The 14,899-nt window shown below is 62.2% G+C and overlaps 4 protein-coding genes across 4 annotated transcripts, besides 16 other annotated features; all 4 read right to left on the reverse strand.

The window, feature by feature from the left end:
* Positions 1 to 6: part of a sequence feature (A-rich) that runs on past the window's edge.
* A 273-nt stretch (positions 7 to 279) lies between these two features.
* On the reverse strand, positions 280 to 5,388 carry Tco025E_02419 (uncharacterized protein; the record flags this gene model as incomplete). Its single annotated transcript, XM_029369345.1, has 1 exon — positions 280 to 5,388. One exon carries the CDS (start codon positions 5,386 to 5,388, stop codon positions 280 to 282), a length of 5,109 nt encoding a protein of 1,702 aa, XP_029230590.1.
* A 155-nt stretch (positions 5,389 to 5,543) lies between these two features.
* Positions 5,544 to 5,566: a microsatellite.
* A 111-nt stretch (positions 5,567 to 5,677) lies between these two features.
* Positions 5,678 to 5,727: a microsatellite.
* Positions 5,728 to 5,814: 87 nt separating this feature from the next.
* Positions 5,815 to 5,838: a microsatellite.
* Positions 5,839 to 6,244: 406 nt separating this feature from the next.
* Positions 6,245 to 6,279: a microsatellite.
* Positions 6,280 to 6,300: a microsatellite.
* Positions 6,301 to 6,421: 121 nt separating this feature from the next.
* Positions 6,422 to 6,458: a microsatellite.
* Positions 6,459 to 6,706: 248 nt separating this feature from the next.
* Tco025E_02420 (casein kinase I) lies at positions 6,707 to 7,900 on the reverse strand (the record flags this gene model as incomplete). The annotated part of the gene is made up of 1 exon (XM_029369346.1): positions 6,707 to 7,900. One exon carries the CDS (start codon positions 7,898 to 7,900, stop codon positions 6,707 to 6,709), a length of 1,194 nt encoding a protein of 397 aa, XP_029230591.1.
* A 342-nt stretch (positions 7,901 to 8,242) lies between these two features.
* Positions 8,243 to 8,283: a microsatellite.
* A 195-nt stretch (positions 8,284 to 8,478) lies between these two features.
* Positions 8,479 to 8,506: a sequence feature (GA-rich).
* A 128-nt stretch (positions 8,507 to 8,634) lies between these two features.
* Positions 8,635 to 8,658: a microsatellite.
* A 12-nt stretch (positions 8,659 to 8,670) lies between these two features.
* Positions 8,671 to 10,737, reverse strand: Tco025E_02421 (uncharacterized protein; the record flags this gene model as incomplete). Its single annotated transcript, XM_029369347.1, has 1 exon — positions 8,671 to 10,737. One exon carries the CDS (start codon positions 10,735 to 10,737, stop codon positions 8,671 to 8,673), a length of 2,067 nt encoding a protein of 688 aa, XP_029230592.1.
* Positions 10,738 to 10,742: 5 nt separating this feature from the next.
* Positions 10,743 to 10,759: a microsatellite.
* A 25-nt stretch (positions 10,760 to 10,784) lies between these two features.
* Positions 10,785 to 10,827: a microsatellite.
* Positions 10,828 to 11,006: 179 nt separating this feature from the next.
* Positions 11,007 to 11,031: a microsatellite.
* A 234-nt stretch (positions 11,032 to 11,265) lies between these two features.
* Positions 11,266 to 11,294: a microsatellite.
* Positions 11,295 to 11,572: 278 nt separating this feature from the next.
* Positions 11,573 to 11,609: a sequence feature (GA-rich).
* Tco025E_02422 (uncharacterized protein) lies at positions 11,610 to 14,693 on the reverse strand (the record flags this gene model as incomplete). Its single annotated transcript, XM_029369348.1, has 1 exon — positions 11,610 to 14,693. One exon carries the CDS (start codon positions 14,691 to 14,693, stop codon positions 11,610 to 11,612), a length of 3,084 nt encoding a protein of 1,027 aa, XP_029230593.1.
* Positions 14,694 to 14,743: 50 nt separating this feature from the next.
* Positions 14,744 to 14,795: a sequence feature (GA-rich).
* Positions 14,796 to 14,899: the final 104 nt, after the last annotated feature.

Genomic DNA, 14,899 nt, shown 5'->3' on the forward strand with positions numbered 1-14,899 from the left:
AATACAGGGAGCGAGAGTTGATCATTGCCTTTACCCCCTCCCTCTCCCCAAATTAGCTCCACACTCGGACGTAGCCCTCGTGTTTTTCCGGCGGACACGCCCCAATGCTTCCTTCATCCCCGGCACGGGGTCGCTGCGCCATCATGTCGACACCTCTCCCTTTCCCCCCTCTTAGATTCTCCCCTCCGCAGTAGCCACAAAGTGCGGCACCGCTTCGGCGATACGATGCGTGGAGTTTTTTTTATTATTTTCTTCTTCTCTTTTATGCCCCGCGGCGGTTTACGCAGGCTCGTCTCCACTCGTCGTGCTGGAGTCGCTTGTGTCCGTTTCCAACTCCGACGATTCCCCCCGCGAGAGGGTCACGTCTCGTAGCCCTTGTTGACTATCCTGCTGCTCAACGCGGCTGGCGACGTCCACCGCGCCGTCTGAGGAAGTCGGCGATGCCGCGACGTAGCCCAACGCGGCGGCACCGGTGGAGCCGGTCCCACCGGCGCTTCCGCAATGCGGCTGCGACAGGGGCGTGTCTGACTGCCCCGTGGGAAGGGGCCTCTTCTGCAGCTTCTCCGCCAGGTCGTGTGCCCGGGGAGGGTACAAGGACAAGAGCGCGTCTTCCTTCTGCACCTGCGTGCCTGCGCTGGCCTCGTGCAGGGCCCGCCACTGCTCAAGCGCCTTGCACTGCCGCTCATACAGCTCGGCCTCCTCCTGGAACGGCTGCACCCGCGCCGCCGCCGCCTGCATGGCCGCCGATGAGGAGGAGAGAAAAAGAACGCGCGCGATGGCGGCTATGCCGTGGCCAAGGACTACTATGCGGATGCTTTCGCACACCAGAGCCCCGACGCCGCCTAAGTGTGCCGTGCCGCCACCACTACAGTTGCTCCCACCACAGCCTCCCCCGCCCAGCCCTGCTGCGATGCACGGTTCCGGGGCCCCAACAAGGCACGCCGTGGTCCCTCCGAGTAGTGTCATCAGGGCGCTGCGCGAGGTGCCCGTCTGCCACGCACCGCGGTCTCCCACCGGCGGAAGTCGCAGTGCCACCGCACTCACCTCAAAGAGATTGCAGTCCGCCACCCCCGGGGCAAAGGCGCAGGCCGTGAATTTTAGCGAGTAATTTTCGTGGGGCAAAAGTAAAAAACCAGCACTCGTCTTCCCCACGAAGACGACAGGGACGGGAGACGAGGTGGAGGAGGGAACAGAGGCGAGAGAACCGGGTGTCGTGGTTTTTACCGTGACGAGCAGCGGATGCGCCGCGAGCGAGCGGCAGTGCACCGTGACGGGAATCATCACGGCATCCGGGCTGTCTGCCGTCGACTCCACAGTGTACGGCACCGCCACGTGGTAGAAGAGCGCACCGTGGCGGGCGTGAAGAGTGCGATTCTCAATCATAGACTCACAGAGGTGCTCCTGCAGTCGCTCGTGCGCCTCAGCCACGGAGGACTCACAGGAGGAAAGGCAATGAACGGGATCGAAAAAGTGAAAGACATGCCCGCTGTGCATATGCCCCTGCTCCTCCACCGCCCAGACCACCGCCACACAAATGGGCGTAAACGGCTCCACGACAGACACCAGTGAATGCTGGTGCTGTTGCCGCTGCGGATGGGGGTGGTAGGGGTTTTCCTGCGGGGCTGCCGCCTCATTCGTTCCCGCCGACGTCGTCGAGACGCCTGCCTTGTCAAGGTAGAAGGGGAGAGCCTCGGGGACGTTCACCTCGCCGATGGTCCCGGGCCCACGGAAGCTGCAGCGCATGAAGTACACGTTCACCGCCGAGTCCACGACGCCGGCCCCGATGTTGGCCTCCACCGCCGTGCGCCGCGCGGCCCCTGGCAGGGCCGAGGAGAGCGGAATGCACACCTCCTCCACCATCGCCGCCGCGCCATCGGCGGAGGTTGCCGCTGGCGTTTCACTCACCACGCTGAGCGGGACACAGAGGGCCGCGCCGGGGGACAAAATGCAGTCCAGTGCGTTGTCTGCCAGGAGGCTCCCAAGCGAGGTGGGGGCAACGCGCCAGCGCGGCCGATGCACGACCATCACCCGCGACACCCGCAGCGGTGGGTCTCGTGCCTCGGAGACGTTGCTGGCCGTGATGAGCGCCGCCGTCGCCAGCGTCGCGTTCGCGGGGGGCAAAACCATAGAGGAGAGCAGAATCGCCGACTTCACCACGAAGCGACGGAAAAAGCGATGAAAGCGGGAAGCCACAAACGTGGAAGTGACAGAGGCGCCGGGGGACAAGACGCCCTCCTCCTTTTGGCTCCCCGAGGTGTAGCCCACAAGGAAAAAAATGTTATTCTTGCACCGCGCGGAGGAGTCCCGGCTGTGATGGGCCTGCACCGTCAGCGGCAGCGTGACAATTGCCTTTGGGGCAAGCTCCTCCTCCAGCGCCAGCGTCGCCTCCGCATCGAGGTTGCGCTCCAGGCTGAAGCCGTCCATCCAGGCCACATGCGCATTTCTCGGGCTGCGTTGCAGGGCGATGTTGCGCGCCGTGCGGTAGGAGCTCTCGTTTGTCAAGACCAGCGTCGTCTGGTAGTATTCCCCATCCCGCAGGAGAGGTGGAAGTTCGGGGTCGAGGCGTGCCGTGATCCACGCCTGCGGAGGCGCAACCGCAACCTCTATGTTCGCCGCCGCCGCCACGTCCGGCACGGGGTGCTCGATGGCGTACTCAAATGCCCCGCCGCCGCCCTCCGCCTTGTGCGTCTGCGTGGCGAAGTAGTAGTACCCCTCCAGCTCCATGAGCGTCCAGCAAAGCCCAATGATGACGTAGGTGCCCTCCTCGCTTGGCGAGAAGGACAAGCTGACCGACTTCGACGCCGCCGCCGGCAACTCCACAGTCTGCGCAGCGGCACTTTTCCACAGCTGATCCGGCTTTTGCTTCGCGACGTACAAGAGACAGAGCTTCTCGGCTGTGAGAGGACCACCAATGGGGTTCCGCAGCGTAAACGTGATTTCCAACGGCTCCGTGAGGTGCATGGAGTAGCGTCGCATGCCTCCAGGCTCGTCTCGCGAGTTCAAGCGATGACGCGGCGGGGCGGAGGCGCAGCCGGTGTAGTGCCGCCGCAGCTTCTCCTCCATCTTCTGCCACTCCAACTCCGCCAGCTCGTCGCTGACCGCCTGCGACTCCAGCGCCGTCGCCTCCGCGGCGCGCAACGCATTCGTGCTGACGCGAATGGACTCTGGCAAGACGCAGGGGGCAACCATGTGCGGGCAGAGCGTGTAGCCGAGGTTGCCCAAGACCCGCCGCTGCCGTCCCCAAAACGCGTCAAAGTTGTGAGGCCCGGTGTGTGGGTTGCTGTACATGGGCGTCCCCATCGACACCGCAATGGATGCCATGACAATGCTACGTATTTGATTTCCGAGTTTGCGGTATATGTGGGCTAGCAGCGTGTGCAGGTGCTCAAATATGAGTTGCCAGTTGCCGCGACGACCGGCTCCGCCGCACACGCGCAGGGCGCGCAGGTAGCAACGCAACGAGCTCTCAAGGAGGTTGTTTTCCAGGTGCGCACTGCCCGCGATAATCATGTGACGCGCGTACTGGCGCACGTGCGACCGCAGCGGGAAACTGTTGGGCAAAAGGGCAGGGACCGACATCCCCGCGGGCAGTGGCGGGTTGCGGAACAGCAACACCGCCGCCAGCAGCTCATGCAAGACGGCGGAGTACAACTTGTTTTTGGACCCGGTCCCAGCACGTTGCACGTGCAGCAGCGCAGCCGCGGCACGATCCACCGCCGGCGGGGACCGGGTGCGACAGTACTCGTAGAGCATGAGCGACAACCGGAGGGCGTAGGTGTGCACCTGACAGGCCGCGTAGTCGTTCTGCGCGACCTCCAGGCGGCAGTCAACGCCGCCCTTCGAGGTTGTGCCGCCCACCGCCCACGGCGCCGTGCTCGGCAGCGGCAGGCGCCCCAGCAGCAGGTCACACACACCAATGCCTTCTTGACAGGCCGCGATGAGTGGTCGGTTGAACTCGCGCGACGACACGGTCGCGAGCGCCTCACTGCGGCACATGCGATAGTAACTAATCGCCGAGTCATAGTCGGCAAGGGCCAGCAGAAGATCGGCGGCGCGACGCATCTGCATCTCCAGCGACCCGGCAAGATACATCGTGGGGCCGCCCTCGCGGCTCGCGACCCAGGTTTCACGCTTCACCTTGGCTTCATCCTTGTTGCGGAACCAGGCGGCCACCTTGCCAAACGTGGTCACACGTTTTTCGTTGATTGCGAGCACCAACACCCGCAGCTTCCGCTCTACAAAGTTGAAGAGGCTTCGTGAGAGGTAATACGCCATGACCTGCCGCAGCTCCTCCACATTCTCAGGACTCAAGTAGCAGCCGGTGACCTTGGCCATGCCGTCCGACCAGCTGCCAAACCTGGTCGCCACACGCGGGAACTGCAGGGAGGCAGGGGCGGCGGTGTTCGCATGCCCACTCGCGGAGTTGCTGCTGCCCTCGGCAGGGCTCAAGGAGCCCACCGTGGCGCTCAGAGCGCTACCGCCCCTGCTGCCCTCCGTAGAGCCTCCTCCGGAGAAATGCGTGTCGGTGGCTTGCCGCTGCGCCGCGTGGACCGCCTGTCGGGAGGGGACGTCCACGGCGGGCACGTTCGCCTCGACCCAGAGCGAGGGGTCTATGCTCTTCACGTCCTGCGGGTTCGCCACGGAGTTGATCTTCACCAGAGCACAATGGGCGTGGCCGTACTGCACCTGCACCGCCACGAACATGCGCCGCGCCTCCTCCAGCGACGGCCCCTCCGTCATATCATGCAGAAGAAGGAAGTAGCTGTGGAGATCGTCGTCCATGCAGGGCATGCCCCGCCGCGTCTCGGCCGGTTGCTTTTGCTGTTCCTTAAATTCCCGCATAATCCCCTCTACGCCGCCTGCCTCGCGCGTGGAGGCGGCGTAGATGCAGCCCAGCGGGTGGTCGAGGGTGTCAAAGTGGCTGCAGCGCACCAGGCACGCGTAGTCGCGGATAAACTGGGAGTGCCACGCCGGGTGCGAGCGCTCCAGCAGCTGCGACGCCACCTGTGCGGCGGGCCGCGGCCCCGCCACAATCCCGCCGTTCTCCTTCAGCAGACACGACATGGCGCGGTCCAGCTGCTCCCCGTACGCCAACTCCATCGCCGCGTGGTCGCGCAAGACGTGGCGGAGGTGGCGCGCACAATGCACCGCGTCCACCTCCCGCACGCACTGCAGTCGGGTGAGCCGCACCCCGAAGTTGCGCACCAGCACGGTGTCGGCGCGATCGCCCAAGTGGGCGAAGAGCTCCGTCGGGTGCACGGAGAAGGGCCGAAGCATCTGGATCAGGTCCATGCCGTTGCGGCCACAGGCCTGCTCGGCCGTGGGGCTCGCAAACACCAGCACCACCGGGTGCCGGTAGCGGTTCTCCGTCCACTGCTTGAACTCCATTGCTGTGCACCCCCCGCGTCGCACACGTACTTTCCCTCCTCTCTCTCCCCCACCCCAAACCCCCTTTTAAACGGCCCTTACACCCCCTTTTTTTTGCGCTTTGCTTGCGTGCCGCGCACACCTTTTGCAGATGCACTATACACACACGCACACATTGTGTGTGTGTGTGTGTGTGCGTCGGTGAGGCGCAGTGGGGAGTGAATGCATCAATGGATGAGCAGGGGGAGGGTGCGACAAGAGAAAAAAGGAGCAGTCCGCGGCAAAGTAGAGTGCACACTTCTCAGGGGATACACACACACACACACACATGCAAAGAAGCACAAACATATAGATACACACCAGTATTAGGGCGGCCAGCCAAATACGGGGTGATGTGAAGGAGCCAAAAACAAAGACGTCTTCCTCCCTTTCTCTCGAACCCAACACTTGTTTTTTTTTTTCTTTTTCTTTCGTCCTTCGTTCTATCGATAGCCTGCGTTGTGCAACCCACCACACACAACAAATGACATGCAACGTCGAAGCCAGAGTTGTTTTTTTTTTCCTCCCCCCCCCCACTGCGTTTTTCTATTTCTTTTGAGACTATTTCCCTTTTCCCTTCGGTCGTCTGTGGGGGGGAGGAGGGAGGAGGTTAATACGCGTGTATTTTTATTACTTTACATCACACGCGCCCAACACGCCGAAAAGCAACTTCACCCCCTCCCCCAGTCACTCTCTCCCACCCACTGGAGACGGGCGAAACACACGAATCCCAGATACATGCGGCCAAAAACTCAAGGCCATCATTGAACTAATTAACTTCTTTGCCTCCAACACGGCGTGGGCGGGCGGCGGCCGACCAGACAGCAGGGACATACGTACACACATACACACAGACACACACACACACACACATATATATATATATATATATATTAGGCAGACCCACACTTCACCACTGCCACGAGCACTGTCAACACCTCCGACTAGAACCCACGTGCCGCACGCACGCGGACTTCAATTAATTCTGTGAGAATACAGAGTCCAAAAAAAAATCACAGACACACAGACACAGAAACATACAAAGACACAGAGGAAACTCGCCTGGCACAGGAAGCGCACTTGGCATAAACTTGACATCCCACAACAAATTTGCTCTTCCACCACATGACGCGTTTTGCATTTCTTTTTTCTTCCCATCTCTCTGCCTGCCCAAGCATTTTTTGTTTTCCCCTCTTCAAGGAAGCAGATCACAACGAATGGGGTTGGTGCACTTTTTTGCAAGTCATTTCCGCCAGATTACTCCCGCCCCGCTGCGCCGCGTCGCCTGTGGCGCGTGGCATTAGTCCTGCGGTGCCGCACAAAACAAGACATGGGCGCCGTTCTCGCCCGCGGCAGGGGAGTGGTCCCGCCGACGCATCACGGGGCCGGAGGGGGGCGTGCCGCCGGGGCACCGCGCGTGCTGCCGCTTGCGCCACTCTGCCAGCTCCGCCTCGCGCTTCAAAAACCAGTCAAACATCCAGTCGTACGGCGACGGCTTCGCGCCCGTGACGGCGACGACGCTCTCCCACCAGACACCGTCTGCGTCGGGCGTCGGGTTTGAGGCCACCCCGCACTGCCGCCGCGCCAGCGTCGCGAAGAGCTCCCGCAGATGCGCGTAGTCGGGGGTGTCGGTGAACCGCAACCCGCGGCAGTAGTTGCAGTACTGCAGGAGCTCCGGCGGCAGGCCCGCGCAGAGCTCCTCCGACGACGTGTTCATCTTCTTTTCCCCGATGCGGATGGTTTTCAGGTGCGGGTCCCGCGTCGGCAGCCCCTGCCAGGGGAGCGACCCCACGAGGAAGTAGACAAGAATGAAGCAGACCGCCTCCAGGTCGTCGCGGCGGCTCTGCTCATAGCCGCGGTGGGTCCAGGTGCTACAGTATCGCGCGGTGCCAGTCAGCGGCTTCCCCTCGCAGAAGGGGATGTGCGTCTGCTTCCGCGTATTCCAGTACACCTTGCTGAGGCCAAAGTCAATGAGGTACAGCACGTGCCCCTTCGTTCCGTTGCCAAACACAAAGTTCTCAGGTTTAATGTCCCGGTGCACAAAGCCTTTTTCGTGCAGAAACTGGATCCGCTGCAGTATCTGATCCGCCAACATGCACACCGTCTTCACCGAGAAGCGCCGGCCGCAGTAGTTGAAGAGATCCTCCAGTGAAGGGCCACAGAGGTCCATCACGAGGACGCCGTAGTCGCTCTCCAGACTATAGTAGTAAACCCGCGGGATCCCCACCGGGTCGCTGGTTCCGTGGTGCAGCACCCGGTACACCTTACTCTCGTACGACAGCTGCGGGTAGACGGCCTTGCGCCTCTCAAACTTTATCGCCACCTGGAGGTTGGTGCGGGTGTCGAGGCCCTGGAACAGCTCCCCGAAGGCGCCGCCGCCGATGCGGTGGAGCAGCACAAACCGCCCATCCGCGATCTTCAGCTGCCGCACTCTACGCGCCAAGCTTTGCTTCGTTGAGCATTGCTCGCCGGTGCTACTGGCCGCCTCCTGCATCTCCGCTAGGCACAGGAGAAACACGAGCTAAACACAAAACAAAAAAAAACAGGGAGGGGGGGGAGGGAGGGGGAGGTTGAGGTGCCCGCCGTCTTCCCGCCTTCAAGAGAGTGAAGCGGACGACGAGGACACCAACACCCTGCTTGAGCTGCCGGCGAGGCGGGCCAACGCGCCGCGGCACCCCACGCACCCCCCCCGACGGACAGGCCAGCAAGCAGTCAGGCAGGAAGGAATAGAAAGGAGAGCAACGGGCAAGGAGACGTCCACGAATGAACACGACGCCGCTCACTCTGTGGACGCGTCCCGTGTAGCCGCCGCCGCCTTCGCCACTGCGCCAATGCGTATATATGTATATATATATATAATGTATAGTTGTATAGGTAAGCAAGTGCGGGTACGTGTGCCCACCTATGTACAGTTGGAGAGGGCTATGGTTTGTATGTTTACCCCCCGCGACGCGCTTGCTGCACACGAAAGGAAGCGGTGGCCAAAAAGGGGGCCCGTGCAGGCCACTCTCACACTCACGCGCCCAAGCAACCTAAAACCCTCCCCCGAAGGAGCGGAGGGCAAGCAAAGACAAGAAGAAAGAGGAAGAAGAAAAGGAAGGGTGCATAGAGCAAGTAAACAGCAACAAGAAAAAAACACTCACCCTTCCTCGTCATTGCTGCGCGTGTTTTTCAGTGAGGTGGGAGAAGAGAGACACACACACCCACGCACGCAGAAAAAGAGAATGGCAACAGCAGCAACAACAACAACAAAAGGGAAAGGCCTCAGTCGTCGTCACTGTCGAGGGAAAGAAGCAGCTGTTGCGTATTGAGCTGCTGCTCCGCCCGCTTCATCGCACTGCTCGGGCCCTCGGAGGTCTTTGCGAAGGGGCTGGTGACGACAGGCGTCTGCCACGAGACCCTGCCGCGGCCGCTGTCCTCCCCAAAGCACCTCGCCGTTTGCCTCGGCGGTGTGGAGGCGGCTGCCTTGAGGCCGTTGCCGCTGGCGGCGTCCTCCGTCGCCTTCGCGTGGTCCACCGCGGCCACCCCGCTGCCTTCCTGCGGGCCCAGCGGAACCTCAAAGGGCGCCGTCTCGGTCGCCTCGCCAAGAAGAATACACTGAATGACCCACTCAACCGACACCACAGGGACAGCGGGGAGCTCGTGCTGGCGGCGCTGCGCCATGAGTCGCTGCAGTACGTCGTGGGAGGCGTGCCGCGTCACACCCCCGCGGCCGGCGCAGCCGCTTAGCGCGGTTTGATACGTCAAGGGGATCGACTGCGTCTCTAAGGCAGCCCCCGCCTCCTCCACGCGCCGCACGGCTCCTCGCCGCGGCCTTCGCCTGCTGGCTCCCGCCGCTCTCGCCACCTCGCCAGGTTTCTCCTTCTCACATTTATTCTTCTCCTCCCCCTCCTGCGGGGCGGCGGTGCCGTAGCCAAGATCCACGAGGACGGAGAGGTTGAGGCTCAACGCACTGCGTGTGACGAAGCCGCCCAACGTGCGCACCAGCTCCATGAACTGGTCGGCGTGAACAAGCGGGGAGTGGCTGACGAAGGCAAAGACCATTCCCAGAAAGATGGGCTTGTAGTTGGGGCCAACGTCCTGCTCAAACATGCCGACGAGGCTGTCCTCAATGCTCGGCTCCCGCCGCGGCAGGTGCGTTGGCGTGCCACCATATTTATCCTCCTCTTGCTCCTTCTTTCCACCACCGCGGCTGTCAGTGGGGCGGACGCTAGCCGAGTATATGGGATGCAGATGGGCGGGGAGAACCTCCGGGAACTCGCCCAAGGAAATGGCGTCGTAGAGCCACTGCGGCGTCAGCACAGGGATGCCCAGCGCCTTGGCAAGCAGCACCATCGGGGTCAGCTCCCCACGCCCCCCCAAAACCAGATGCGTCGGCTTCCGCACGCGACCAAACACACGTGACAAACAGACACCCCCCAGCTGCTCAACAACGTCGCAGAGAAACTGAATGTCCCCCTCGTCCTCCCCGGCTACGGCAATGCGAAGCTGCGGAGGGGTTGTGGGGCGACGGAGATGTGACACACCGCGACGGCTGTCCGTGGGGGACGCAGTAGGCTCTGTCGCCCCCCCATTTGCTGCGGGCGCGACCTTTCGATTCGGCGCCATGTGCGTCCCTTTACGCGGCGCCCCAGTCGAGTGCTCGTCGCTAGTGCCACCGAGGGCGCAGCAGGCGCGTTTACGCCGCCCCACCGGCGGCGCGCCGTCCGTGGAACTCCCTCGGCTCCGTTTTGCCGTTGCCGACGACGCTGAGGCCACGGCGCCCTCATCACTGGGATCACGCCCCTTGGCAGCGGGCGCGACTGCCCGTCGTGCGGTGGTGCGGCGCCCCCGCGCGTCGTCGTCGTCGTCGTCCAGGTAGGGAACGGTGGACAGCCCGGTGGACGTCGTCTTGGGCGGCAGCTCGGCCCGCGGGGGCTCCCCCTCCTCTTCTTCCGCCGCCGCCGCCGCCTCGCCGCTCCCCGCGACGGCCGCGTCCCCCCTCCCCTCCGCGTGGCCCAGGCGTCCGTGCACGAGGAACGCCTCCGCCGACAGCCGCTCCATGCACTTGGCGCACTCCTGTAGATACGCCGGGGTGACAACAGTCTTGCCACGCGCCGTCGCGTTCTCGAGGAACGACTCGTTCCCGCAGTGAAACACAATCAAGTCCGCCGTGGCCTCCGAGAGCGTCAGGGCGGCGCCGAGCCTGCGCAGGGCTTTCTTCGCGTAGTGCTTCGTGCGATCCTCACCGGCGCCGCTGGTGCCCTCGCGGATGTGCAGAAACACCCGCACACCGGCGAAGGGAGCCACAGAGGGCGTCAGCAAGGACGGCGACGGTGAAGGGAAAAACATTTGTGACACACACACACACACAAAGTCGAAGCGACTACGAATAAAAGCAACGCAACACAACACAGTGCAACGGCAACAGCAAGTACAACAATAGCAACTTGATGGTGAAGAATGAATCTCCACCCACTCCCCCTCTTTCTGCCAGGAGCGTCAACTGCGACGCCTCAGTTGTGCCACAGCACAGGGAGACAGTAATGTAGCCGCTGAAGGTGGCTTCCCGTTGGTGTGGCGTGGGGGGGGGGGGCGGGACGCACTAACGAGGAAACGGCAAGAAAGAAAGAAAAGAAAAAGAGAGTGTGTGTGATAACCGAGGGGGAAAAGATGCATTCAACGGCGTGCAGGAGGCGAAGCCTGCGGTGGCGCATTGCCGCCGCCCATCACCACATCCCACAAGCCATAAAACACGGATGTATTGTATTCAACATCATAACCGCAAACAGTCTTCTTCTCTCCGCGAGAGACACACACACACGCGTCTAATAGTTCAGGTGTCATTTACATTGAAGTTGTTTGTTTGCGCTCTTGCCCCTCTCGCTCTCTCTCTCTCTCTCCCTTCTTTTTTTTCTCGCCACGGTATTGTTGTTTCGCCGCTATTGAGCCGCGCCCACCACCGCTCCGCTGCACTCGCCGCCGCCCACCGAGGAGACACAATCACAGGCGTCCAGGTAGAGAGAGCTATACGCTCGCGGTGTGCGCGTGGGCCCGCCGCTTTCCCTTCCTCTGCCGAAATAAACAGACGGGGGCCGGGCAGAGAGTGAGGAGGCGTCGGCGGCGCCGTCTCACACAACGATGGAGCAGGCAGAGAAACAAGGAAACAAAAACAGGACCGCCCCTAGGAGGGAAGAGAAAGGGGAGGGGAGGGGGGGGGGGGGCTAGTCACCCATCAGCGTTTCCTCTTCGGTATTGTCCGGCATCTCCTCCGGCACTTTACCGTCCGTGCCCAAGGCGTCGTAGTCCTCAAATCCCAGCAGATTCTCCGCAAAGGCGCGGGCAGTGATGGTGTCCTCGAGCATGTCGAGCCGCACTCCTTCGCCCAGCAGCGAGCGCAGAGCCGCTGAAATCTCCTCCGGCTGCAGCGGCTCACCATGAGTGCCCAGCAGCTTAAAGAGGACATCCCTTGCGATTTGCCCGGTCTCCGCGTCCGCCCCGAGCGCCAGGAAGGCGGCCTCAATGTCTTGGCGTGAGACACCGTAAATGGGGCGGTAGTTCACGTACAGGCGCATAAACTGCGAGAACTTGAGCGGGATGCTCCCCACGTCACACTCCTCCACCGGCTCATCCTCCGGGCCGTAAATGTTTGCCACCTCGTACGTCAGGCGGCCAATCTCAAGCTCGGAGGGGTAGTAGCCGAGGGCGCGGAAGAGGTTCGGGAGCTGCGAGAAGGGAACCGCCCCCAGCAACTCACGCTTCGCCGTCGTCTCCTCCCCCTGAAGTCGGATCTGGGCGTAGTAGAAGTAGTCCACAATCTCGCGCATGAACTGCCCCTCACGCCCCCCCTCGACGGCGGCGATGAGGTGATCCAGCGGGACCTCGTCAGCCGCCTCCGTGGGGGCCGCCTCCGCCGGTGCCGCGTTGGAGGCGGCCACAATCTTCTCCCCGTTCACGCGCCACTGCATCACCGACTGGTCATCGCCGCCGGCGGTGAAGACGAAGGCGCCGTCGTACGACCGTGCCACGCTGGTAATCGTGCCCGGGTGCGCCACGAGGCCCGTCGACATGCATGGATCGCCGAGCAGAGGCAGCTGTACCAGGCCAATCACCTTCTCGCGGGTGGCGTAGAAGAGGCACGTGCGTCCACTCCCTGGAAGCGAGGGCACCGTAAACATCTCCGCCACAGGACCCCCAAACGTTGGTGAGAGCACGGATTTGATGCATTGACGGCTCCAATCGCTTAAAAACACCGTGATTTTGTAGTCATTTGTCGACACAAGGAGGAGATCATCGATGACGGCTTCCGCGCCCTGCGGGCGGCGTTTCATGTCGTTCACAACACCGTCCTCTCGCACCCAAAGAAACCCGGTGGGGGAGGCGCCCTGCGTAATTTTGTGCGCCGTCCGCACAAGCAAGCCCGACTCCGGCTCGGAGTCAATCAGGTCGTACTCTACAAGTCGTTTGTCCTCCCCCACGGAGAGGAGGCGTGGGAGGCCGCCGTCGTCGCCGAACTGGAGCCCAGAAATGGCTCCCCGGTGCGTCTTGTGCCTGCCCACGATGTCCCACTCCATCGGCTTCGCCGTGTTGCCCTGCGGGTGATTGAATTCGTACAGGCTTACACACCCGGCGACGTCCCCCGTGGCGAGTCGATTGCCGGCGTCTGAGAAGAGCATGCGTGTGACACAGTCAGGCCGCTTGGGCTTAATCGTCTTCCGCTCCTCCAGCGTGTTGGCGTCAAGAAACTTCACAACGCCGTGGCTGCAGCCAATGGCGAGGTAGTCCCCCTCTGGGTCGTACGCCATGCAACTAACTTGTACGCCTTGAAAGATACTGAGAACCAGCACCCGTCTCGAGACGTAGTCCCACACATGTACGTGGCCGCTATGCCCTGCCACGGCAATGTGTGCGAGCTTTGGGTGAGCCGCAATGCAGTGAATACCCTTTTCCTGCCCCTGCACGATAAGCTTGCCACGCAGCAGCTCGGGATTTCCGGCATGGAAGGCCTTACTCGCCACATCAACAATCATGGCATGGGCTGTGGAGATCATAAAGTCGGGCGCCGAGAATTCCTCCACGGCGATGGTTCTACCAATTGCCGCCTTTTTCTGTGTGGTTGCCTTGAACTCTCTGCGCAGCTCGTCCATCGCCAGCGGGGCGACGATGGCGGGGCGGTCGAAGCTGATCGACGTCACCGCCCCGCCGTTGAGGTCCTCAAACCACGCCACCAGGCGCAGCTTCGGGTCGAGAAACTTGACGTGCCCTTCCATGCCGCCGGAGACAATGTAGCCGCTCGACCACGCCAGAAACGAGACCCCGGCGGAGTGGATCCGCACCATCTTCAGCATCGTCTTGTCCTGCTCCTTCGTGACCCGGTCACGCGGCTGCACCTCCCACAGAATCACATCCCCGTCGACCGTTCCGCTGCAGGCCATGCTGGTGCCAGGCACAAATATCGTTTGTGTAAAGTTCCCAACCGACACCTTCAGGTTCTTTGCTAGAATAGGCGGGGAGTAGTACTTCAGCTCGTGCTCCGCCCAGGACCAGAAGAGCACGCGACGCAGCCCATTCGTCACCAAGAGGTGGGGATCATCCTCTGAGAAGCGAATGGAGGTTTGCTCGTCCTGGGCCGGGATCAAGCGGCGGTACTCCGGCACGATGTTGTTGGCCAACGCGAGTTCGTCCATGACGCTCTCGGTGACGCCGCGGCCGTCGTCAATCTCCGTCTCCGAGGTCCACCCCCAGAGCATAATCTCCTGCGGGATGCGGCGATTCAGGGTCGCGACATACATGCCGTCCAGACTCATGGCACACGCCGTGACCCCGCCGTAGAGGCCTGTCGGGATCGTGCGCACCGGAATGCACGTCTGCGTGTCCCAGATGATCATCAGAGAGCTGTCGTACCCAACGCTATGCGCGCCCCGCGGGTCATGCCGCTCCGCACCGGCGGTGCTCCCCGGCCGCGGCGGCAGGGTGCCGGGCGACCCGCTCGCCTCGCCCCAGGCGGACTTAGTCGCCTCGCTCGAGCCGTTGTCCGCCGTCACGATGAAGCGGCGGCTGCGGCTGCACGCGGAGGCCACGATGGTGTGGCGGTGACCCATCAGGTGACGCTGGGTGTTCCGCACCGCATCGTAGATGATGCCAATATGTCCAATGGTGTAGAACACCACCCGCTCCGTGGCGGAGGAGCTGAGGTTGTGAATAACGGACCTAAAGTCTTTGTGCAGGCCAAAGGCCCATTCGAGGCAGAGGCTCTCATGCGACGCCGCAGGCTCCTGGCAGTGCAGGACACGCTCGGAAAGCGGCATGGGCGCCCGCTCCTCCCTTTTATTCTCTCTCCTTTAACGCACACAGCCACAGAGAGACAGAGAGCGTGCGTCCACGCGGCAGGGAGAGAGAGAGAGAGAGAGGGGATAATAGAGGCGGAGCAAAGGGACAGTATACTTCAGGGGCGGCAAGGATGCCGCAACACACACACGCAACGAGGGAGCGTGAGGGAACTTGCATGAAATAT

Source organism: Trypanosoma conorhini (assembly GCF_003719485.1).
Source record: "Trypanosoma conorhini strain 025E chromosome Unknown Tco_14.4_contig_00094, whole genome shotgun sequence".
In the NCBI taxonomy this organism is placed as follows: Eukaryota; Euglenozoa; class Kinetoplastea; order Trypanosomatida; family Trypanosomatidae; genus Trypanosoma; species Trypanosoma conorhini.